General features: G+C 41.1%; 1 protein-coding gene across 1 annotated transcript in view; it reads right to left on the bottom strand.

The window, feature by feature from the left end:
* TNFRSF21 (TNF receptor superfamily member 21) overlaps window positions 1-25,081 on the bottom strand; it is a 77,734-nt gene that overhangs the window by 4,979 nt on the left and 47,674 nt on the right. The window contains exon 4 of the mRNA XM_070418451.1: window positions 19,094-19,359. Coding sequence (XP_070274552.1) covers window positions 19,094-19,359 — 266 coding nt within the window. The remainder of the gene's footprint in view (window positions 1-19,093; window positions 19,360-25,081) is intronic.

Below are 25,081 nucleotides of genomic sequence, written 5' to 3'. Positions count from 1 at the left end.
GTGAAATAAGGTCACACAGCTACTGGGAGAAAATCAGTGTTCACCTCAGGTCTGCCTGCCATCTCTACACAGCCCTGTCATTTGACACTATACTTCAGAACTCTGGCAGGTACTTGTGGTATTTTCTAGTCCATTGACTTTATCTTTTCACTAGAGGCCCAGTGCATGAGATTCATGCACTTGTGGGGTGGGGGGGTGGGCTGGGAGGCAGTTCCTCAGCCGAGCCTGCGCCCTCTCACAGTCCAGGAATCCTTAGGGGATGTCTGACTGATGGACATTCTTAGCACTGCAGCGGAGGCAGGAGAGGCTCCCGCCACCACTGCTGCACTCGCCAGCCAGTCATGAGTGCTCTCAGCTCCTTCATTGAGCGTCTGTGTCATAGCAACATGTTGTTCAGCTGTTCAGTAGATTTGCATATTAGCTTTTTATTATATAGGATTGGCTCTTCTGGCATGGATGAAAATCTGGGAGCAGGTCACACAGGGCAGGGTTCAGGGATGAGCACTCTTCCCAGAGCTGTTAATCACTACTCATTAGAACCCTCATGTCTTCACTCACACAAGTCAACTTCAAGTTCCTCAGCCAAGAAGACATTGACCCTCCTTTCAAAGCATCACGTTGAATAGTTGTAAAACGCACAAAGCAAACACAACTACCTCTTTTACAACCTTTAAGGCCTAAGAAATTCTTGCAGGGGACTGCAGATTCTGAAGACCACTGATTACCTCACGTCTAATGTTGTTCCAAGAGCATTTTTCCTCTGTACAACCACCCACACCTCACTTTTGCTCCCAGTGCAAGTTTAAGACTTGGAAAACACGCATTCCCAGCAGCCTCCGTCTGATCCACAGATAAGTTTTATGTATATGCTTTTAACATTTTCTTTCAATAGGCCCTGGCATGTGCCCCTGCTCCCTGCAAATGCACATGGCCATTCATGCCAATACACGGTTTTCATTCACTCAGACAAAGAGCACTTGTCTACACTCTGGTTCTCAGGGACATTACATTGGACAACATGGTCAGTCAATATAGTGCACTATTCTTGCTTAAAAAGCAATTCCCACACACAAATCACATGATAACAGGCTAAGAAATAAGATGTCCACCCACCTATTTCCTGAACTCAGTTCAAATCTTTAAATATTTAACCCCCTCCCCCTACTTTTGCCAAAGGACTAATCATGTGATTTCCAACATAACTTGGGAAGACAGAATGCTGATGTGATGCTCTCCTGTAATTAGGAATGAGTCAAGTGAATATGAAAATGCCCCTAGGAATTGTTTTAACAACACCACACTGGAGCTAAGCTAACATCTACCACTAAAGCCAGAGACCATGACAATCATCTTTCTAGAAAATCTATTCTACTAAGGATACACAGTAGCTGGTTGCATTCGAGATTTCTCTAAAGTTATATGCATTTTTTCACTCTAAGAAAAAAAAATTGATCCTAGAAACTTACTTTTTTCCTCTTTACTTTAATATTTACAATATCCCCCCAAATTGGTTTGCAACACAGCATGTAACTCAAGCACTGTGTTACCTGTGGGAGCTCTCATCAGAAATTCAGTCATCAGGATATTTGGAATAAATGAATTCTTTATTTTATTAATTCAGAAAGTCCTTGGTTCAATATGGAGTTTATAGCAACTGAGGAACACTTATAATAAGATTTAGAAACTGAAAGAGAAGACAGATATTCTAAATAAGAAAGCCAGCTTTCCACAGAAGAGGGTCTTTTCTTACAAAAGCTTTGAGTGTAAACTTTTCAAAACATGCACAAAATGAGTAACTTAATTTATTCCTTATGCTTCTTTGAACTTTCCAAATTCTCTGCAGGGACATATTAACTTTATAATTAAGAAAACAATAACTGTTATTTTTGAAAGCAGTCACCACTGATAAGTATATTTTCCTTCTGCTAACTTGAAAATGTTGTGGCCGCAGCCTCTTTTATTTATATCGGTAGCCAAGAAACAGGGTAGCTGGAAGAGCATCTACTTGGCTGAGCTCCTCTCTATACTTTTGTTAAATGTTCATGGGCACAAAAGGGCAACACCCCCCCGCCCCCCCCACACACAAAAAAAACACACAAAAACCTCTTGCAGTCAGGCAGATATTAAGATGTAAAAGAAAGGCCCCTGGGAAAACTTGGCCAATGAAGGAAATGTATCCACCAGATATCTGAAGCCCCTTTGGAGAAATGTGAAAAGTTCGGTTCTTAGCCATGTTTTATAGCCATGAGGTAATCATGCTAACTTGGAAGGCTCAATTGAGAAATGAGGTAGAGACAGTAAGACAGACCAAAAGGGGAGGGGGCAGGGATAATAAAGAAAGAGCCAGCCCAAAACAGATGGTTCTATTGTGGAAACTTCAAGAGCATGTACTATATTTTGGCCAAATGAGCCCCAAATGTCCTCCTGATTAGTTTCTTTCCATGGAAGTACACTTAGTCCTTCCAGAGACTGCAGTTATTAGTCCAACCTGAAATGGGAAGAGATAAATGGTTCCCCTGACTCAACAGCTGAGTCACGCGTAGAGGAGCTCCACCGCTGACCTGACCATCTTCCTTTGATTTCCAGAGCCACCCAAATCGGTTAGTACACGGGGTATTGACTGAAATGTGTGAGCTTGAACACCTCTGGGCTATGGGGGCTGGTAGCCATGTTTACGAGAACAAGGATTTTACTTGTACTCGCGTTGTACTGGAATGAGCCATTTCCAGCTGTGTCCTTACAACCCTCTCTCCTACCTCAACCAGAGCCCCCAAACTGAGTGCTCACTCTGGGTGCTCCACCAAATCACAACCAGAAACTGAAGCTGGAGCTAAAGTCTCCTCTTTTCATATCAAACCAAAAGACCACTTGGTTGCCTGGCCTTCCCTAAGATGCTAGGAAATGGAAGGTCAAGTGTTTCACTAGCCCCTTGGGAGGGTGGAGCTGGGAATGGTAAAGGAAAGTCCTTCCAAGCTTTATCCAAGAAAAGGGCGGTATATACATGAAACAAGATTTTGAGAGCACTTTTCTTCTCTCCTAAGAGCTAGCAGCATTCCTGAATATATTCTACCAACAGGAATGTGCCCAGAACTCTGGCCTCAGAGCTACCTTTTCAGCATGCATTTCATTTTCCCCACAGTTAACTTTTAAAAATCAAAGTCATGAAAATCCTGGAATATCATTGCAAGGGAAGGTGTGATCTTAGAAAAACCATTTCCTTCTGCAGACCTGTTTCCCTGTTTCTAAACAAAAAAGTCTAGACAAGGTCACCTCTGTTCAAATTATGTCATTTATTGTCTTCCTATTGCTATTTCATTCTCTACTCCCATCCCAACCCCCACCCCAAATCCCTTTCTCCTTCCAAGTTACCGCCAACTGGTTCACTCAACTAAGGTTTACCTCCAAGTTAATTTCAATTACTACCCAATTACAGTCTCCCTGTGGATGTACAATCTGTTTTCATAAAACTAATTAACAACTTTGATGCCTCAGTAACCCCCTGAAATGAAGCAGTAATTACCCAGCCTGGGTGCTCCTTACCAATCTGCTAAAATGATTCAACTTAACCCCCTGGCTTCTGGCACTGCCCATTTGGATTCCAGGAGACACCCCTTGTCCTCTCTGCAGCCAGATATGCCTGACAGACTCAAGAGGAAAGCTTCTTAGAGTCAAAAGTCACCCTTTCAACTAAACTTTTCCTCCAGACCTCATCTAACACTTAGAAAAGTTTCCATCACTTTAAAAACGGGTTTTAAAAGCCTATTTGCTAAATTCAATGAAATCAAATTGCTATTCCATCTAAGTTGACCAGCTTGTTACACAGATCCAAAGGACCATTAAGAAATAGGCCATTATTAATACTGTGCAAAATGATCCAGCATGAAATATATGTAATCCATTTGCTGTTAAGGTAGCTTTTTATTAGCTCCATTTTACAGATGAGAAAACTAAGGCTCTAAGAGGTTTAAGTAACCCAATCAAGGTCACAAAGCTCCAGGATTCAAGATCGGGTCTGTCTAGTTTCAACGAATCCTCTTTTCTGAGCCTTGTCACTTCCCTGTCTGCACACATTGCATTTAGGGAAATTGACAAACCCTATAACTCAATATAAAGAGTGTAAGGAGCTGCCCTGGCCCCTTAGCTAGAGTGAAGGGGTCAGACAGGGTCTGCAAGGATCTGTCACTCAATGGCAGAGCTTACACCCCAACTGGTTGACTGCCTGGAGACAAAGATGAGAGAATTCTGTCAATACCAATCACTTCAACTATAGCCAATAACTTTGTTGTCTATTGGAAAATATTTCAGATCCAACAGACCAGTGACTGTTTAAAAAAACAAATTCCATTTCTATTAAAGGTTTATTTCAAAGGAATTAATACACAAGTAAATACATAACTATAACTACTTAAGGATTATAATAGCTAAAGCTTGTTTCTCCTGCTTTCCCAGCTGCTCATGTAAATGAGATTTCATGACCTCCTATGTAGGTAAGTGCAATGGAGCTCCACTAAAAACAAGCATTATTCTCCTTGCCCTATAAGCATCTCTTGATATCTGAATCTATTCAGTCCATTTTTATAAGAATTAGATAATAAGGAATGCTTTGTTATCCAAATCCAGGATTCCAGCTATAAATGAGGGTTCAGATAATCAGGGTTACCAGCCCTGATACCAAGGAAATACCTATAAACAATGATTTCTCCCTTAAAACAAACAAACAAACAAACAAAACCAAATACACCGCCCCAAGAAAAAAATAAAAATCGAGGCAGGTTTCTTTAAAATCCTAAATGACAGTTTTACAGGCGGTGTTGGTGAAATTGGACCTCGGTTCTTGAGTTTGTTTGGCAAAGAAAGATTTCAGAGCCAGGAACTCAAATTATAAGAGCAAGTTTATTCAGAAAGTTAGAGGTAATAGAAGAGCCCCTTGAAGCTTAGAAGAGAGAAAGGCAGAGGTTAACATTCCTGGGGGTTTTAAAGGATGATTGCTTAGGGGAGGACCTCAACACAATACTCATCAGCTTTATGCTGATGCACCAAAATCAGATTTATTCCCCCAACTTCATCCGTCCTCAGGTGTGGTTGACACAAATGGCACTGACTGGATTTCTGTTATCTCCTGAGGAGAGTGATAAGTTATTTACCCTCTGGCTGAGGAGTGTAAACTACTTACTCTTAAGTGTCCTTGGTTAGGGAAGATAGGATTTTTCGGTTTATTAAATGGCTGTAAACTGTTGGGCGGTTTAACTATCTCAGTTTCCCTATCGCACTTGTCCTGGCTTACCAACCTGTCTCAATAGGAGACTATGATTTTTAGATTCTTCTGAGAGTGAATTCTCAGAAGTAGGGATTTGGGCCAGGATAATCCACTTTTACTCAGCATAATTTTTGCAAACAAAAAGAAAAAAGTTGAGGAAAATAGACAGATGCTGATCTTTAAACTTTTTTTTTAAAGAGTTAGGTTATCAGTTATCAGAAATCTGGAGGAAGTCTTGGAAATGAAAATATGTACTACAAATATACACTCACATATATATAAAGCAAAATGATAAAATGCAAAGACTTATTGAATCGAGCTGATACATTTATAGGTGGTTGTTGTACTGTGCTTTCAAATTTGTTTGGTAAGCCTTATTTTTAAAACTCAGGAAAATAAATTTAAGACATGGGCTAAGAGCCAAATAACCTTATGACAGAAATTCCCCAAACTTTTCCTCGTCTTTTCATTGTGTAGGCTTTTGTTGTCTTTCCTTCTTTTTTCTTCTGCTGGCCCAGATCACAGGAAAGGGAGCAAGGAGTGCTTCCATTGTATAGGTAGGGAACAGGCTGACATTTAAATCTAAAACGATCCATTGGCAGGCAGACATCGTTGACCTTACGCTGTCTATATCGCCCTGAGGTCATTGTGACACAGTCCAGTAAGCCACGATAAGTGGAATAGGGAAACTGAGACAGATAAGCTGAACAAACCGACAGAACAATTTACAGCAGATACAGAAGGTCGCCTTCCTAGAGATAACATCCAGGCCTCGGTTGTATTTCAGCTCCAGATCCAGAAAAGCAGCAAAACCAGGTGGGTGACACCAGGACCAGCTGCAATGACCAATGACAGTCACTGACACTGACCAGCCCTGGAGGAGCACACCTGAAAACTGACGAACATTCTGCAGAAACCCTCCCCTGAAGCCTCACCTGAGGTTCCTGCCTGGGAGAAAGAGAGAAAGCCTCATAACAAAGTACCCATTTCATGTTCTCTCTTTGGGGAGCAGCCCGCTATTCCCCTTTTCCCTCTTCTCCCCCGCAGAGGCATGCATTTTCTAAACCCTAAAGGACCCCACAAGGCTTGAACCAGGGGAGCAATGGGCAGCAGCAGCTGGCAGCTCATACCAGGCTCCCCTGGACCTGATCCCAGGTCGCTTTTCTCTGATTTCCCAGACAGCGAGGGCAGCCTAGCATGGGCTCTCCTGTTGCTTCTTCTACGCCAGTGGTTCCCAATCTTTTTCTGGCCATGCCCCACCTAAGCATCTCTAACGTCCTGATGCCTCCCCTGTGACATATGATTCTTATTCAAAAAGTGAACTCCTATTCACGTGGAGGAAGCCTAAAAGGCCATTAACGTGGTCTAAGCAACTTCCAAAGAATATGGCATCCAGGAAAGAGAAAAATAAAACAACGAAAGGACAGTTGAAGGACTGAGGAAGAAATCACTAAGAAATTGTTTTAAAAAATAATAATATGAAGTGATATGAAAAGATAGCAAATAAAGTTTCAAAACATATAATAGCGAACTGAAATGTATACTAGTAAATGTCACAAAATATATTTATATACTGTATATGAGGCCCTTAGAACCACAAGAAATGCAAAAAAATTCACTATTAATAACTCATTCTCGAATTGCCCCTGTTAAAAATTAAATTGCCCCCCTGTGAGGCATGTGCCCCACGTTGGGAACCACTGGTCTGTGCTAAGCCCTTCCTTGTTTTACCTCCCCAGCTTTAATAAATGTTCCCTCACAGTCACCGGGACTCGCATTGTGAAATTTTTCCTGCACGAAGTCAAGAACCCACACACTACTTACTGGCTGGCCCTAGGCAGACCCACCAAGGCCAGGTCCTCCTTCTGGTAACAATTGGAGATCATACTGTAGATGCTGGAATAAGAGTGGATGCCAAGATGCACCAGACCACAGGGGTTGCAGAACCCAATGAACACTATGCACTGCCCAGGTGAGTGGGGAGCAGAGCCTGCAGAGTGAATTCTCCCACCCTCAAGAGGCTCACAGGATGAACTTGACTGAAAACTGCCAAAACCGCTGGGGAGTTAGTTATTTAAAAAAAAAAACACCCCTCACCCACCCTAGATCTGTCCAAGCATCGGATAATGAAAGGATTTTGTTTCAACTGCAACCTTACTTAAGATTATATTTAAACTTTAGCCCAGCCTAGCTGGCCGTGGTGTGTTTCTCCCTTAAGTGCCCCAAATGCAGGTGAAGGTAGCTGCTCTAGTCTTGTGTATACAGTATAGGTCATCTGCGAATTCCGATCACTTCTAAGAGTTAATTTCAAAAGGCTACAAATCCTGAAGGCTACACATCCACCGACATTTAAGTCAAGGTGTGAGTGGCCAATCCTTGCCCTAAGCAAGGGAATTGTTCCTCTTCTGGAAGCCCGGGGCGGGGAAACCACAGGAAGTCACACAAATAGTGAGTGCTGTGCAGAGCTGCCAAAGCTGGTAAGAACCAGCCGGCTCTGGAGGAAGGAGGGCAGGGCGTGCCCCGCCCAGCTGCTGGTGCGTGTGTCTGCAAGCTGTCCGGCCGCTGACATCAACAGTAAGGCTGCGGCCCTGAGCTGACTCACTGGCTCTCAACAAAGCAGGCTGGCTCCCTTGGTTCAGAGTCAGAGTCCACTCACATTCGAACGTACGGCCGCGCCTCTAAGAGCTCAGCCCCATGGAGACGTGAGGAGATCATGCTGTTGGAAATGATCTCGTGTGTCCTAAACTTCACTGAATGAGACATATTAGGAAGCCTTTCCACAAAAAAGCCTTTGGACAATTCTAACCACGAAAAAGAAAGTTGCACAAAGCATGCCATAAGACAATGCGGAGGATAGAAAGTTCACAGGAAACGCACGACTTTGACGTAAGAAGGCTCGAGCTCATCTGTGACTCAAATGTTTTGAACTTGCCACATTTGATTAGATTAGCATTATTTCATAAAATGGTCCATTGGATTCATGTCATCATAATTACACTATATGCGGTACACTATTCCAAAGGTTCAAAAGGGGATACCAAGAAATAGACTTCTCCCTTGCTAACCACTGACTTCAACCTCTGGCTTCGAGGTCTCAGCTACTCAGTTCCACTCCCAGGTGGTAACCACCATTACCAATTCCCTGTGTACTTCCAGAAATATTCTACACTCACACCAGTAAAGAGGTACATATATTCCCCACCCCACCGCACCCCAGCTCTTCCTTTTCATTTTTTACATTTTTTTTTTTACATTCTTTTACAATATGTGACACAGTGTACGCATTGTTCTACACTTTGCCTCTTCCCATTTAAATGCAGTTCTTGGGGTTAGCACATAAAGATCTGAGTCACTCTTTTTGACAAGTTCGTATTGTCTCACTGCATGGATGTTCCATGACTTACATAACCAGCTCTCTATTGGAGGGCACTTGTGTTGCTTCGCCTCCTGTTATTACAAATGATGTTGTAAGGAACACTTGCAGGACCTGTTGCTAGAAATGGAATGTCAGTGGTCAACTGACAGTTACTCTGGTAGCTAACGCCAGATGGCCCTCCACGGGGACTGGGCCACTGCACACACCCATTATCAGTGGACGCTGTTCTTTCTCTGTTCCCTCACAACACAAGAATTTTCAAGGCCATACTTTTCCCTCTTTGCCAGTCTGAGTGGTTAAAATTATATCTCTGTAGGTTTTGATTCGAACTTTTCTTATTAGGAACCAGGCTTAAAATCTGTATTCCTTTAAGAGCCTTTAGTATTTCCTTTTGTGTGAACTACCTTGTTCACAGACTGCCCATTTTCCTTTTGAGTTGTTGGTGTCTTAATTAATTTATAAAAGCTCTTCATTTTTTCAAGGAAATTAACCTCTCATTGCAAATAACTTCTCCCAGTTATTTTGTCTTTAGATTTGCATGTTTCCCAGCTCATACAGTTATGAAGTAGTTAAACCTTTCTTGTATAGTTTCTGCGTTTCATATTACTCTCAGAAGAGCTTTACCTTCTATTGAAATTATAAAAAATTCCCATTTTTTCCTTACTAGTTTTTGGGTGATAAGCCACTCTAATGAGTGGTCATTCCAGCTTATTCCCTGACAGCCCAACTGTGGAGAAATCAAAATTCCCTCTGTGACAATTTTTTCATGGGAAAATCATGAGTGATAGCTTTCAAGGAAATAGTGAGGGAAAAGCAATTTAAATGTTGAAATTAATTGGGATATAATAAAGCCTGCTACAATTCCTCATCAGCAAGTGTACCCACTATTAGCACTTGGGCTATAACTCACAACCATGGGTGGAGAAGCTAGGCCAACAGTGGAAGCTACTAAGCTTTATCCAGATATGTTTCGGCTTTTAAAAAATGAAAATATGATCTTCAGCACTGGCAACTGATGAAGAAAATACGCCTCTTTTCACAATATTGATTCTGATTTCTTCCCAATGAACCTTCTGAGAAAGCCAGGAAGTGTGTAGAACAGGCTGAAAATGTCATCAACTGATAGACTCAGCCTTTTCTGGATGTTGAGCACATGTCTCCGGAAGAAAATAAAAGCCCACCTCAAATCATCTACATAACAATTTCACAGGATATATCCTAAAGGTTGGCTCACCAACCTATCCCTCCTCTAAAAATGTCAGCATCTGGAGGGATGATTGTGTGTTTATGTTTTGGTGTGTGTGTGTGTGTGTGTGTTTCATTTAATATCTTCAATGCTTGGTACAGGGCTCAAAATACAATGGGTGTTCTATGAATATTTACTAAATAAATTGCTTGTGTTAAACCATTTCATCCTTAAAGGCTACTGGGGGAAAAAAGAGGTATGTGTATATGTGTGTGTGTTGGGAAGGGAGAGTACATCGATAGCAAGACCCCAAAAATCTGTTTCCCCAACTTTTCTTTGTGTAACCTGAATACCTCAAGCTCAACTACTACATTTCATTAATTCTATGATGCATATGTTTTCACATTTTAACATCTCTGAAATAGGGATGTATCTTACAACTATAATTGGCAGTATTTTTATTTCTTTCTTAGCCTAGAAAGAAATATAATGGCAGTATTTGGTACATTTTACAACTGGCATGGCCTTCAACAAAATACAGAATACATTTTAATTCCATTACCTACCTATACCTCGCATGACCATGAAGCTTGCTAGATAAGCACAGATGTAAAGCACTCAGATGGTGTTTGGGACACAATAGATACTCAGAAAATAATGCTTCCCTTTCTCCTTAATGTGCATTATTGAAAGTAGAGTGGTATTATTTGCTCTTGAGTCCAAAAAAAAAAATGTGGAATTCAAGTTCTAACATAGGATACACTGTGCCCTACTATATGTCAAGTGCAGGACGAGGCATTTATGTTCACTATATCTAGTATATACACTCGCTATCTTTGTATATACTAGTACACTCACTATCTCTAGTCCTCACCAGATACTTACTAGTAACAAGGCAACTACGAAAAAACCTGAGGCTTGGAGACACAATAGGATTTGCTCAAGGTCACACAGTAAGTGCCTAAAGCAAGATCAAACCAAATCCAGAAGAACAAAACCAAACTGTTCAATTTGTCAGTCTCTTCCATTAGTTCTTGGAGATTCAAAATGCAAACCCAGCACTCGACATGAAGTGGCACCTTGTTCCTATACTTTTAATATCGAAGATCAGTGAATGGTTTCTGAAAAGCTTGCAACTGAGCAAAAAAAAAAAAAAAAAAAAAAAAATTCTGAGTAAATCAGACGTTCTTTGCAGAATCAAAGGTTTGAGAAGCCCCTCGTGTGAAAAAGCAGGAAGAGGGGGCTCCCTAGGCAGAAACCAGATGGGAACGTCTTGGGGAAAAGACCAAAATACAGTCTTGAAAACACAGTCTGTTTGTTTTAATGACTTTCAAATCAACTAATGCATACCTGCTCTTGTTTCTTATGTGTGTGTGTGTTGGGGGGGGGGGGGGGGGGGGCGTAATTCCTGCTTTCTGATACTATCTTATATGTCCTCGTGCACCCACACTTCTATTTAACATTTGCTTATCCCACTGAATTATAATCATTTGCACACGTGTCTCCATCTCGGCTCTCGAGCTGTGAAAGGCAGGGCCCACTTTTCTTCTTTACATGGTTCCAGGCCCCCAGCTGGTGCTCGACCAAAGGTCGTGGACTAACTGAATGAAACCTTAAAAGATGATAAGAAGTAGTACAGCCTGAAATGTCATTCAAACTCTACAGGCTTATTCACGGACATCACTTCTCTATGCACAATGACCACCTTACACCCAAGCGTCATTCAGTGTCCCTGGGCCTGTTATGTGTCAGCAACCCTTTTATAAGGTCTCCTCATCACCCCAGAAGTTCCCCACAAATTAAGTAGCCTGACCTCACATGGCCCCACAACAGAAGGCAGGGGCTAAATCCATGCAAGCTGAGCCAACACCTTAAGGCCTTAGGACAACAATCCCTATTTTATAAGAGATGACCAACTGGCAAAGTGACAACAAAGACAAACTGGAATAGCCAAGAAGCCAACAGTTAAGTGTACCGCTGGTATTTGCCTCAACTCGTCCTCACTGCAGTACATTTCTGAGAGTGGCTGGTCTCGGGCAGGTCTTGGGTAAGGACAGCTGCATCCTGCAGGTGTAAGCAAAGCCCAGTAACTGTAGCTCCCTCTGCGGCAGAAGCCAAGACCATGCCCAGTGCTCTTCTCACTGTAAATCTCGCAGCTGATTTTACAGAGCGAAGCCACCCAGCCTCCAACAAAGAGTCTACTGTAGTCGAGAGAGAGAGAGAGAGAGAGAGAGAGAGAGAGAAGCGGGAGGGGGGGGCGGCGCACGCGGTGGGGGCGCTCTGTCTCTGGGATGTATTCCATGTGGTTTCTGGAAAGGATAAGATACCCTTAGAAATAATCAAATCATTCTACCACATATAAGTCAATAACAACAACATTGGCTTCAGTTCCATTAGTTGTTAAGTTACAGTGTGGCTTTTATCTACCTAACCTTATGGAAGGACGGAAGGAGGGATAAGATCAATTCTTTACACTTGTGAATCTCTGGTCAAAGCAGACAACTAAGGTAACACTCTGTATTTTAAATTATTGTGGTTGTTTTTAACATTATCATTTTTAAATGTACACAAAATTCCTTCTTCTTCCCCTTTTCAAAAGGCAACAACAAAGGAAGGCTGGAATTCAAATCCCACTTACGCATCACTTTAATACCTCACTTTTCCACATCCCACAATTTAGCAGGCTATTACCTCATTTAATTCTGATAACACTTGAAGTCCCATTTTAAACAGAAAAATCTGAATCAATAAAAATGCAAACAAATTCACCCCCTCCGAGGTGTGTGTGTATTTTGGGGAGTTGGGGGGTTTGCACTGATTAAGCCTATCTACATATGCAACGTTTCAAAAAAAAAAAGAAAAAAGCATAAAAGGGAACCCAGACATTCAGTTGCTCAATTTTGCTTCCCTTTTCTGACAGCTATTGAAAGCACAGACTGCTATCTTCACACATACCATCACCTTTGTTTCTCCACTAGAGAAAATATCCCTGCCGGCGGAGGAACATTCGCCCAGGGAGAAAGAAATATTTACCATGCGCTGGAATGTCCAGTCCTTGGGTACTGAAACCAGATGGCCGCCCTTGTGCTCCACCATTCACTTTAAGCAGCCTTAGAGTTGGGAGTACCTCCCTCCCCGACACTAAGGGACCCTCGTGGCAGGATTTAAAGGATCTATTATGTGTATGCGTTGGAGCTGTCAGAAAACATTCCTCCATCGCTCTTACCTCCAGGGCCTGGGAATAACTGCAACTATTAATAGTATAGTCAGTAAGTGCTGACTGTGGGTCATACCTAACTCTCACAACAAGCTCACAGGACAGGCACTAATCGTGTCCCCATTTTCTCAGGAAAAAACTGAGGCAGAGAGACCAAAGAATTTACCATAAAGTGAGAAGCTGCCAGACAGGAATTTAACCTGGCATACACCTCCACGCTGATGTTGCGATCGGGAGTCTTACTGGCTGATTAGTTGTACATCCAGGACTCCATCCGCCCACTCTTGTGGATTTACTCCCTTAAATTATATAGGTCTGTCAAAATTTCTCCCATCCACTACAAACTACCCTTGACGGCACTGACTGTCTTACTTATTCGTCTTTGCATTGCCCAAAGTGCCGGGTATAACATTGCACACATCATTTCTTATGTAATATAGATTTTAAAATAAAATCACATCATCTCCTTTGCTGTTCAGCAGGGAAAACATAAACCCAGGCATGCAAGTACTGAAAGAAAATAACTGTCAAGCTTCAATTCTATTTTGCAACTATCCTTCAAAGACAACGGGCAAATCATGCAACTTATTGCTGGGAACCTGCAGGAAGTATCCTGTAGGCCAAAGACGAATGATGGCAGGTAGAACCTGCAGCTGCAGGGAGAAATGAAGAACCGCAGAAAATATTTATCTGCAGGTAAATCAACATGAAACCATATAAATATGTGTTTTGGGGTTAAGAAATGTGCAGCGTTAAAATTCATGACAAAAAAAGAAGCACATAATGCAAGAAAGACTAAACAGGACTAAAGTCTTCTGAGGCTGTTATACTGTTTGGAAACAGTAAGAAGTGCACATTTATAAAATGTCTCTCATAATTGAAGTCTTCATGTTGTAATCTCCATGGTATCCGCACAGAGTAAAGTAAAAAATGTGTAACTGACAAGCTACCAGAAGAGAAAAAGTGGAATAACAAAAAATACTTGATTAACCCAAAAGAAGAGAAGAAAGAAGGGGCGGGGGGGGGGGGGGGCAAATAGGACAAATACAAAACAAATAATACAAGAGCAGATGTAAACCCAAATATGAGTAATTACATTAAAAATATAACCACACTGAAATCCCCTAATAAAATGACAGACACTGTCAGACTAGATTTTTAAAAACCTTACAAATATGCTACTTACAAAAGACTTCCTTTAAATAAAGCTACAGAAAAAAAATCAAAGTAAACGGATAGGGAAAAAAAGATAATATACAATTTGGAACGTGTGCTAGGTTTTTGTTTCATTTTGTTTTTTAAAGAGCTCTGGTCAACAATCAATGATTCTCTCTCATCGCTGATGTTTCTATCTCTCTTTCCCTCTCCCTTCCTCTCTGAATCAATAATATGTATATATTTAAAAACATAAAAAAATGTTTTTAAAAAAATAGATAGCTTTGGCCAAGTCCCAGTAACTTCCCATGATTGTCCCACTGCTTTGCTGTTGCTTCTAAATGCTTATGTCCTAGAAAGGGAAGAGTCGATATAATTCTGAAAGGCTGGGTTCACTTTAGATGTTTAAAGAAGAGGGTACATAAAAATGCATCTCATACCCAAGAAAAAGAGTGAAGTGGGTGAATGATTAAGTGTGGTACATCCAGACAGTGAAATATTATCCAGTGCTAAAAACAAATGAGCTACCAAGTCATGAAAAGACATGGAGGAAACTTAGATGCTTATTACTAAGTGCAAGAAGCCAATCTGAAAAGGCTACAGACTGTATGACTCCAACTATAGGACATTCTGAAAAAGGCAAAACTATAGAGACAGTAAAAAGATTAGGGGTTGATGGGAGTGAGGTGGGGGAAAGATATAAATAAGCAGAGCATAGAGGATTTGGGGGGCAGTAAAAATATTCTGTATATTATAATGATGAATATGTGTCATTATACACTTGTCCAAACCCACAGAACGCACAATACCAAGAACGAACCCTAAGGTAAACTATGGGTTTGGATGATTATAAAGTGTCAATGTAGGTTCATCTTTGGTAAAAAAAAAAAAAAAAAAAAAAAAAAAAAAAAAAAAAAAAGAAAGAAAAGTCATTCTGGTGAGTAATATTGATAATGGAGGAGTCTATGAATGTGTGGGAAATCTCTGTACCACCTTCTCAATTTTTATTAAAACCTAAAACTGCTTCAAAAGAAAAAAAAACAGGTATAAAAATAAAGAGAGAGAACTCAAAGAACAGTACACCAAAAAGTGAATTTTACTATATAATTTTTGAGTATAAAAAAAATTTTTTAATGAAAAAGTTAGGCTCTGAATGTGTTTAATTTAAAAATGGCTAATAGGCTCCCATGGTTAACAATGAGCCAGCTGTTCTGGACAGAAATCACTGAAAAGCACACTGGGGCTGATCCTTTGAGTGGAACATAACGGAGGTACCTCATGAATAGGAGCAAACATTAACCATTTTTAAGCGCACATACACGCGCAGTAGTTTTTACACATTAAGAGGCCATTAGCTCCCGGGGCAAAGTCTCAAATCCCCAGCAGCACCACAATACGCAAAAAATACAAATCCATCATAAGATGGGAAGAATCAGTCTCAATTATGCCCCCAGGGTTCTGATTCCTTGTTTGACTCTAACAGATCTCAGAGGTAAACTATGAGCCTACAGTTACATAGTGTGCAGTTAGTAAGATCTGGCAGCCAGAGACCCATGCTCGTTAGCTATTAAATTAGAGTCCAGAATGCTGCAGGACAATGATGGGCATTATTAAAATATGGAACAAGAAGCATAATATTGCCTTCTTAGCCTCCATCATAACACGTAGGCTATCCTAGCACCAAAAAGAAAGCTGTAAGATGCTTTGATGCCACTGTTTCATAGAAGATAAATAACAAAAAATAGATATGAGAATTTTTTTGTACTATAGAGGAAATAGAGCAAAAAAAAAAGAACTAAAAGGTGCAAGAGTTTGGTACTTGGGACTGTTCTGCTTATTCACTGATGCAGTGGCTTTTCTTATGAACCACCCTCCTTGATATGCATTCTCTTGCATGGTGACTTTGGGCCCACTGTTCCTAGCAGCTATGGCAGAGCCTAGAATGAAGTAGGTGCTCGATAAACTGCTATGGAACTCAATGGAATCATCAGTGAAACATAAAAAAGTCACTAGTGATAGTCAATACCCTAGCATCATCACTACTACCACCCCTAAAATAGTACCCCGAAGACTAGGTCCAAATTCTAAGTGATTGTTGAGTGTACACAGAGAAATGAAATGGATTTGCAGAAACCAAAAATGAAGCACGTTGTAATCAGCTTTTGGCAAATCTGACCCAACATCACAACCCTCAGGCAGTCCTAATAAGGAAGAATTGACTGTCACCTAAATCACTGCTCTCCCTAAATTAAAATGAGGATGATCCCTCTCTCAATTTAGCACAGTAAAGCAAGCCCTACCTATCCTTTCTCTTGTGCCCTTTCAGTTGTCATTCTAAAAAATATTTAAAATCACAAAAGTAATCTTCCTCATTATAGCAAATGATTTAAAAAGAAGAAAATCACTTCTAAGTCTACCATCTAGGTTCAATAACAACATTAACATTTTTATGCATTTTCATTTTCCTTTTTTTATATATCCCCATGCTCACATTTGCTTTTTCTAATGAGAAATACGAAACGCAGTTCAGTAACCTCCTTTTCCCTTAACAATATATCACGATCATCTTTCTACCTTATTCAGTATTGCACTTAGCCTGTCCTAACATGGCATCCATTGCATTTTATCTTTCTTGTAGGCATCATCAAGGAGACAATGTGACTTATTCTGAAGTATCTAAAGCAGTGGTTCTCAACCCTCCTAATGCTGCAACCCTTTAATACAGTTCCTCATGTTGTGGTGACCCCCAATTTCATTGTTACAAATTGAACATAATTAAAGCATAGTGATTAATCACAAAAACAATATGTAATTATATATGTGTTTTCCGATGGTCTTAGGCGACCCCTGTGAAAGGGTCGTTCGAACCCCAAAGGGGTCGCGACCCACAGGTTGAGAACCACTGATCTAAAGCCTTCTTCAAGGACCTTAGAACCTACCCTGTGCCCTGCCAGTGCTTCCTTAAAGACAACACTCCAAGGAAACATAATAATATCCACCTCTGGATTCCCTCCATTCCATTCACCAAAGCTGTTTTCTTTAATGGGATATTTAACACCTCCCTTTGCTTTCCCCAAATCCAGCTGCTTAAAGCCCAGTTTTAGTTGTGGGCCACGCATATTGAGATCATTCCTCAGAAAGTCACGAGACACTGCTGTGTGCCTTTGAATGTTTAACACTACATCTATTAGGAATTAGTTTTTTCCAAAATTCCACATTTCAAAGAAGTTAAAAATATGCCAGGAGTTTTAAAGACCACCTTCAGAGTCAATTAGCAGCTACAAATTTCTATCTAATCACTTAGATAAAAGATCCACCTGATGACTATTGGTATGAAAAGATAAAAAGCATTTGCAATTCTTAAATATATAAAAGGGAGCCCCTTGATATATAAAATTTAGTGCAGAATTATAGTGAATTAGAGTTAATTCACTAGCTGTTTCAGGTAATAAGTTTGGACCACTAGAAAATACTGCAGGCAGAATGGTCTTTTACATTTTAAGTGGGCTTTAGCAAGTCTCCATGGCAGCATTTTTTCTTACTTTGGGAATATGCTCCAAAACTTTAATCGAAGTCTGTGAGGACTATAAATCAATACCCACATTTGTACTTGATTCATGGCCTTTCAGGGAAGCACATTATGAATAGGAAAGGCTAAGTAAAATGATTTACATCATGGTTATAACTACCATTTGTAGAACACCTTCAATGCGTCAGGCATTTTATGTACTTAATTTCTAGTCTTAATCAACCCTACAAAGTTGGCTTACAAATGAGATACCAGAAGCAGAGGAAGCTGAAGTCCTTAACCCTTGGTCACCCAGCTACTACCTATCACAGCTAGGATTCAAATGCAGGGCATTGGGCCCCCAAGGGCTCAGAGACTATAAGTAAGTCACACTCCTGGGTCCCCTCCATTCCCATCTGATGTAAGGACTTGAACAAGCTCAAGGAGGAGGATGAATCGTGTTACTGACTGCTGCCAGCACCACGACATGCTCAGGGGGCCACATCACAGAAGTTTTCAAGAAGTAGACCCGGCTGCACAGTCGGACGTTAGAACCTACCCCAAAGACAATGATTCTTAACTGCACATTAAAATCACTTGGAGAGCACCCTAACTGGTTTGGCTCAGTGGATAGAGCATCAGCCTGTGGACTCAAGGGTACCAGGTTTGATTCCAGTCAAGGGCATGTACCTTGGTTGTGGGCACATCCCCAGTAGGGAGTGTACAGGAGGCAGCTGATCGATGTTTCTCTCTCATCAATGTTTCTAACTGTCTATTCCTCGCCCTTCCTCTCTGTAAAAAATAAATAAAATATATTTAAAAAAATAAAAATAAAAAATTCTTTAAAAAAAAAGATGCTTTAAAAAAAATCACTTGGAGACTTTGAAAAATACCGATTCCTATTTCCCCGTAGAGATTCTGCCTTGACTGGTCTACAGTGGGACCAAAGTACCAGAATTTTTAAAAAGATGTCCAGATGAGTCTCATGAACACCCATTGAGAACAAATCCCTAGCCAGGCCAGCATGGCTCAGTGGTTGAGCATCGTCCTATGAACCAGAAGGTCATGGTTCGAGTCCCCGTCAAGGCACATGCCCAGGTCTGGGGCTCCATCCCCTGTGTGGGGCCTGCAGGAGGCAGCTGATCAATGATTCTCTCTCATCATTGCTATTTCTATCTCTCCCTTCCTCTCTGAAATCAATGAAAATATTTTTTTTAAAAAAGAGAGAACCAGTGCCCTAGAGGGTGTGTAGGGGTGTGTGTGTGTGTGTGTGTATACACATATACCTAAACACCTACTATCAGGTATTTTTCCTTATTACATATTCCTAGCAAAATGTGAAGCACTGGAACCAAAAGGTTAGTGGGGAAGACAGAAGACCCTGGATACATTACCTGGGTGGTATCTTCCATGAGTCCACGGATCTTCTCTACCACGTCGTTGCGCCGGTACTGGCGCAGGGCGCTGATGAGCTGCGCCAGGCTGGCCTCGGAGCCGCGGATGGTCCAGTGCTGCAGGGCCGCGTAGGCCCGCTCATGGTCCGCCGCGTACCCGTTGGAGAAAGCGGCCACCTCCCTCTCGCTGGCATTGCACAGGAACTGATAGATGTCCTTCCACTGGCTTCCCACTTGGGCTGCCACCAGCTTCAGGATGTCAATACCTATTCCAGAGATAAAATAAAATAATAATAACAATTATAATAAAAGCATGTGAGGGAAGGGCTTTATATAAGGCTGCTCTGTTTTAACGAACTAAAAGAAGCATGTTTGCCCAGCCGGTGTGACTCAGGGGCTGAGGGTGGACCTATGAACCAGCAGGTCACAGTTTGATTCCCAGTCTGAGCACATGCCCGGGTTGCTGGCTCCATCCCAGTCCGGGCCATGCAGGAGGCAGCTAATCGATGTTAATGTTTCTCTCTCATCATTTATGTTTCTGTCTCTCTCTCCCTTCCTCTCTGAAATCAATAAAAATATATATACTTTTTAAAAATAATAATAAAAGAAGCATGCTTATTGCTATATGCCAAAGGAATGCATTGCCTACTATAAGCACTTGACACCCGCAGCCCATCCTGGGGACTAGGTAGGCACCCTCCTGCAAACTTCAATTCCTAAATGTGGAACCAGAAGAAGGAGCAATCCTGAAAGTACAATAAATCGCCCCTAGAAGATGTTTTGAAAGCCAAACCCAAACAAAGTCATCAGAATGGTTCCTTTGTTACTGCTAAAAACAACCAGAACCAAATAGATTAGCGGCTCCCAGACTAAAAAAGTGGTGACTTTTTCAAGAAATCTAGAAAAAGATAAGCCATAGATGAAAACTGCAGTGGAGCTCCTCCAGCACTGTGTGGATAAAGGGTGTTAAGCTTCTGGCAAGGGCGTCCATTATGTCAGCTGACTATGCACCCGGCTGTTCCAGCCCAATGGGGACACTCCTTAAGAACTTCTCACTTCTTGTGCTCTAATTGATGCTCAAGAAGCAATGTTCTGATCTATTATTCAGTCTCCTAAGTTGACTTGCAGCTATAATGAAGACAACAGCCAAAATGACATTATAATAACAATAGCAATTATCTTCCAGGCAGTACAGTAAGACATTAGCCATTAGCTCACTGAACATCTTTATAAAGCATTAACATTCCAATTCTACAGGTAAGAAGAAAAAAAAACACTTAGAAAAATTATGCAATTTGCCCAATATTACAATATTAGGTTGGGTACTGAGCCCGGTTTACTGGATAATGTTATAAATTGTCATTCTGATTTATCAACCACTTAGAAACTCAGTCAGTGTGGGTCTGCAGTGCCCACATTTGATGAAATACAGGATGAAATGCCAAAATCAAATCTCAGAATCTACAAACTCAGGATAGGCTGTTGGCACCGACCCTCTGTGAGATGCAGCTTTCCCTGAGTAGCATGCTCTGGTGTCTTCCTCTTTATGGAACCTTCCCCCTGCAATTGCATAACAGCTTTGCCCAAATTTATACACAGGGTGTGTATGCAACCTCACAGTAAGGGCTCTGGTAGTTTACCCAACAGGTGGGTGAGTTCTCTGAGTTAATACTATGTATTCTAATGAGGCTATATTCACACACCCTGATACGAGAGCTATTTTGGTTAGTAATGCCTTAGAAACATGTACTAATCAGCTTTGGGACAGCATGGATAGACCTGGAAAATATTATGCTAAGTGAAATAAGCCAACCTGAGAAAGACAAATATCACATGATCTCACTTATTTGTGGAATCTAATGACCAAAATGAGTTGACCAACAAAATAAGACCTGAAGCATGGAGGTATGAAACAGACTGACACACCTCGATGGGGGGCGGGGGGGTGAAGGGACAAGAAGAAGTAAACCAAAAAGCTTATTTACTTATAGGCATAGCCCATGGACACGGGCAATAGGGTAGTGAAGACCTGGGGCGGGGGGAGAGGGGAGGGAACGGGGATGGGGGCGGATAGGGCCTAAGAGGAAGAGGGAAAGGGGGGAGGGAAATGGGAGATATCTGTAATACTATCAACAATAAAAAATATATTTAAAAAAAACATTTGCTACTCAATAAACAAAATGGGGTCCCGTTCCCAAGTGAAGTCTAGTGAAGAAAGGCAAAGAGAAGAATCAAGGAGCTTCCTGTTAGGGTTAATTGGCTTTTTCAATTAATTAGGGGTTAACCAAGAAAAAACCGAAATGTTTTTGCTCCAATCAGTTGTTGGGAGGAAATGTTTATAAACTGAGCTATCAATTTTTGCTTAAGAAAAAAGCAATACTAATTCCAGAAGCTTCTTTGAAAATAGAGGACTTTGTGGTTCCCCCATATCAATTCTCCCTCTGCCATGCAATCCTACTGAGGCACACGGTTTAGAAGACTGAATACACACCCTCAATCAACCTCCTGAAAATGATTTTCGAAAAAAAAGTTCATGGCAGAGGCCGCTTTCTTGTCAACTGTAAAAGTAGAATGCCACAAATTGAGACATTACTGTCCTTCTCACCCTGTTTTCTTTGGCAGTGTAAACTATACTTGAACCGGTTGCTTTTCAGTTTTCACAGCAATGTTGAGCCAGATACAGAGCTTTCGATTTCAAGCAAACAGAATCCTCAAAAAAAAAAACAAACCCCACAGGTACCTGTGAGGAGTAAGGCAGCTCCCTGCGGTTGATGTGGCAGATTGTGCCAAACACCAAAAGGCTTATTAGTCCCTGAATCTTAATTTAGGTCAGTTTGACTAAGGTCCACCGTGTCTGACATGAAAACATGACTGTTTTCTTGTATGTGGGTCCGTTGCTTAAATCTTCATAATGCCCATGACAGTGTGGCTTTGGGCAAACCACTAACTGTCGTGTCCACTTCCTCATTTGCACAACGGAGATAGTCACTGTGGTCCCTGGGGATGAGCTGATTAGCATTTTCTATAGAGTTGATTTATTTTTGGAATACCCCATCATTATAAATGCTCCATATACTACTAGGCACTATAACTTAAGACTAAATGCATTTCTGATGCAAATACACTGCCTTTATAGAGTAATTACAGAGTTGAAAAGGCTTAAGTTTAATAACAGTTCCTTCTTCCAAAACCCAGTATTTGTACTTTTTTTTTCAGCCACAAAATAAAGGAAAAAAAGAAAAACACAAAGGATAGATAACAGTGGGATTTTCCTTCAACTGAATTGCCTGGAAGCTAAATGTAAGGCCTATAAATCAGGTTTCATCTTATTCTTTTACTATGAAAACATGGAGCCAACGCACAAGTGAACTGGCCTGGGTCAGCAAGTCTACACCACTGCCCCCTCCCATTGTGGGAGTTGATAAATCTAACGATGGCAGAGACAGTGGCTCCCTCTGGAGATATCAGCCTTTTATCATAACACGCAATCACTCAACCTCAGCAGGTGAAGGGAGACCAGCCTGAACTAGCCCATGAGTCTGATGCACCTTACTACCAAGGAGAAAAGAAAAGTCTGCCGAGTATCTCAGGAGTATTTATTGAGCAGCCACTGTGTGTTACTGTGTTTGCTGGACCGAGAGCCCTTTAGGAACTTTTAAGACAGAAAGAGTTTATCACCATGAAAATGTAGTAACACCAATGAAACACAGAAAAAGTTTTAGGCAAAACTAAACACAGCTATAGAGAAAAGCAGTGGGATGATAAAACGAAATTGAGACAGTTACCTCTGGAGGGAGGGAGGGGAATTTTACCAGGTAGGTGCACAGAAGGAACTTAAAAGCTATTCACAAGGTTCTATTTTCTAAGCTGGGTAGGGAGAAAATGGGTCTTTTTATTGTTACTTTATTTGATGTTTGTTTATTATTCCATTTAAAACTGTATATATAACACACTTATATGACGTGTATTTATATATACTTGATACATACACATACTATTGATGAGGAACCTCATGTAGAAAGGTTACTGTTTAGTTCAAGGTCACTCAACTAGTTAGTGGTACCTCTATTGTGGTGAATAGGGAATGTAGTGTTGTAGAGGAGCATTACTATTCACTGGGATTATGTTCTAGGGCAGTGGTGGTGAACCTTTTGAGCTCGGCGTGTCAGCATTTTGAAAAACCCTAACTTAACTCTGGTGCCGTGTCACATATAGAAATTTTTTGATATTTGCAACCATAGTAAAACAAAGACTTATATTTTTGATATTTATTTTATATATTTAAATGCCATTTAACAAAGAAAAATCAACGAAAAAAATGAGTTTGGGTGTCACCTCTGACACGTGTGTCATAGGTTCACCATCACTGTTCTAGGGCATGGCCATCTAGTCAACCTATGAATGCACTCAGGGCTGGCCATGGTGCATGTGCTTCTTCCTGGCCTGTTATTACTGATGAAGCAGATCCTGGGAGCATTTTTTCTGGGGCTAGCAAGTGTATTTCTTGCCTATAAAACTATAGTGATCTAAAAGAAGAAGTCAGTAAACTTTTTCTGTAAAGGGCAACAGTAAATATTTTGGACTTTGAGAACTATATGATCTCTGTCCCAATTCAACTCAGTTGCTAACGTGAGAACAGTCCTAGACAATACAAATGAGTGTGGCTGTGTTCTAATTAAAACTTTATTTACAAAAACTAGTAGTGGGATGGATATGGCAGGTGCTATAGTTCACCAACCCCTGAAACTATAGCAAAGTTAAAGAGACCTAGATTACCAAATGGCATAACAACTTTGATAATATTTTGTTAGAAGAAATCATTCGTGCACACACACACACACACACACACACACACAATGGAAGTTTCCACCCCAATTACTAACCTCAATGTGAAATAATAGTAAATGAAAGAGAGACCAACTTTCTGTTTGATCATCTGTCCCATCAGAGTTCTAAGAGTTTTCATCTAGACATGAGACAGTCAATGTGTTGAATTGACCTGATTTGTTTAGCTAAATGTGATTCCAAAGTCTCTTTTTTCTTAGGTTGAAAAGCAGTAAAACTGTCAACCCACTGGAGTAAGTGCTATGAGACAGAGGAATGAAGCTTAACTTTGCTTTTTCTATGATGCCGGGTCCTGGAACACTGGGAATCGCTGAAGTTTCTAAAGTTACGGAAGGAGTCCAGGTCTATACATCAGTCTGTACTTCGCCAGGAGTGATAGGCTTGCTCAGGTGGCCCTGGCCATGGGTATTTTTGCCTTGTGAATTTTAAGACACAAGTAGAGAAAAGATCATGAACTTTGCCATCACAAGATATGGTTTCAAACTCCATGACCTTGGGCAAATGACAACCTCTAAGATTTCAGTGTCCACAACAGTAAAATGAAAATAACACCCCTTATCTCATAGGGTGGGTAGGATATTTATGGAATCCAGTATAAAAACCATCAAGCACAGCACCTCACTGCACATTGGTTCTCCTTCCCCTGTCCCCTCCATTTCTGCATGGGCAAGTCTCACTGGGCAATGTACCTAAAAGGTGGGAGGCGTTCTACATAGACAAAGGCTTTAATACCAGATCATAAGAGCTGAACAATGAAGCCACACACCAGAATTCTGGCTTCCTGGGCTTTTCGAAACCTCACTAGCCTGCGTGAAAAGGGGCACCACTGCAAAGGAGGGGCATCATCCACAAGAAGGCAAAATGAAAGCAAAAATGCTGCCGCTGCCCCTGCCACATGCAGGGCATCGCAACAGTACACGCTGCTGACCCTGCCCAGACCCACCATGAGAAAGGCATGAGGTGATCAACTGGGTAATTACGGAAGAGATGGCATTTTCCAGTGCCTTATAAAACCCTGAATTAGATACTATCTGGGTGACAACCCTCATTTGAAGCTCTTTCCTTTTTAAGCTCAACGTGAGCTACATTATGCAAAAAAAGGGTTCCTCCTCTTTTTATACAAACCTGAATTGACCTTTATAA

Source organism: Myotis yumanensis, unplaced genomic scaffold (assembly GCF_028538775.1).
Source record: "Myotis yumanensis isolate MYYU_CA2020_CCGP unplaced genomic scaffold, mMyoYum1.0.hap1 SCAF_6, whole genome shotgun sequence".
NCBI lineage: Eukaryota > Metazoa > Chordata > Mammalia > Chiroptera > Vespertilionidae > Myotis > Myotis yumanensis.
The sequence above is the reverse complement of the archived record's forward strand: the minus strand, read 5'-3'. Positions and strand labels throughout refer to the sequence as shown.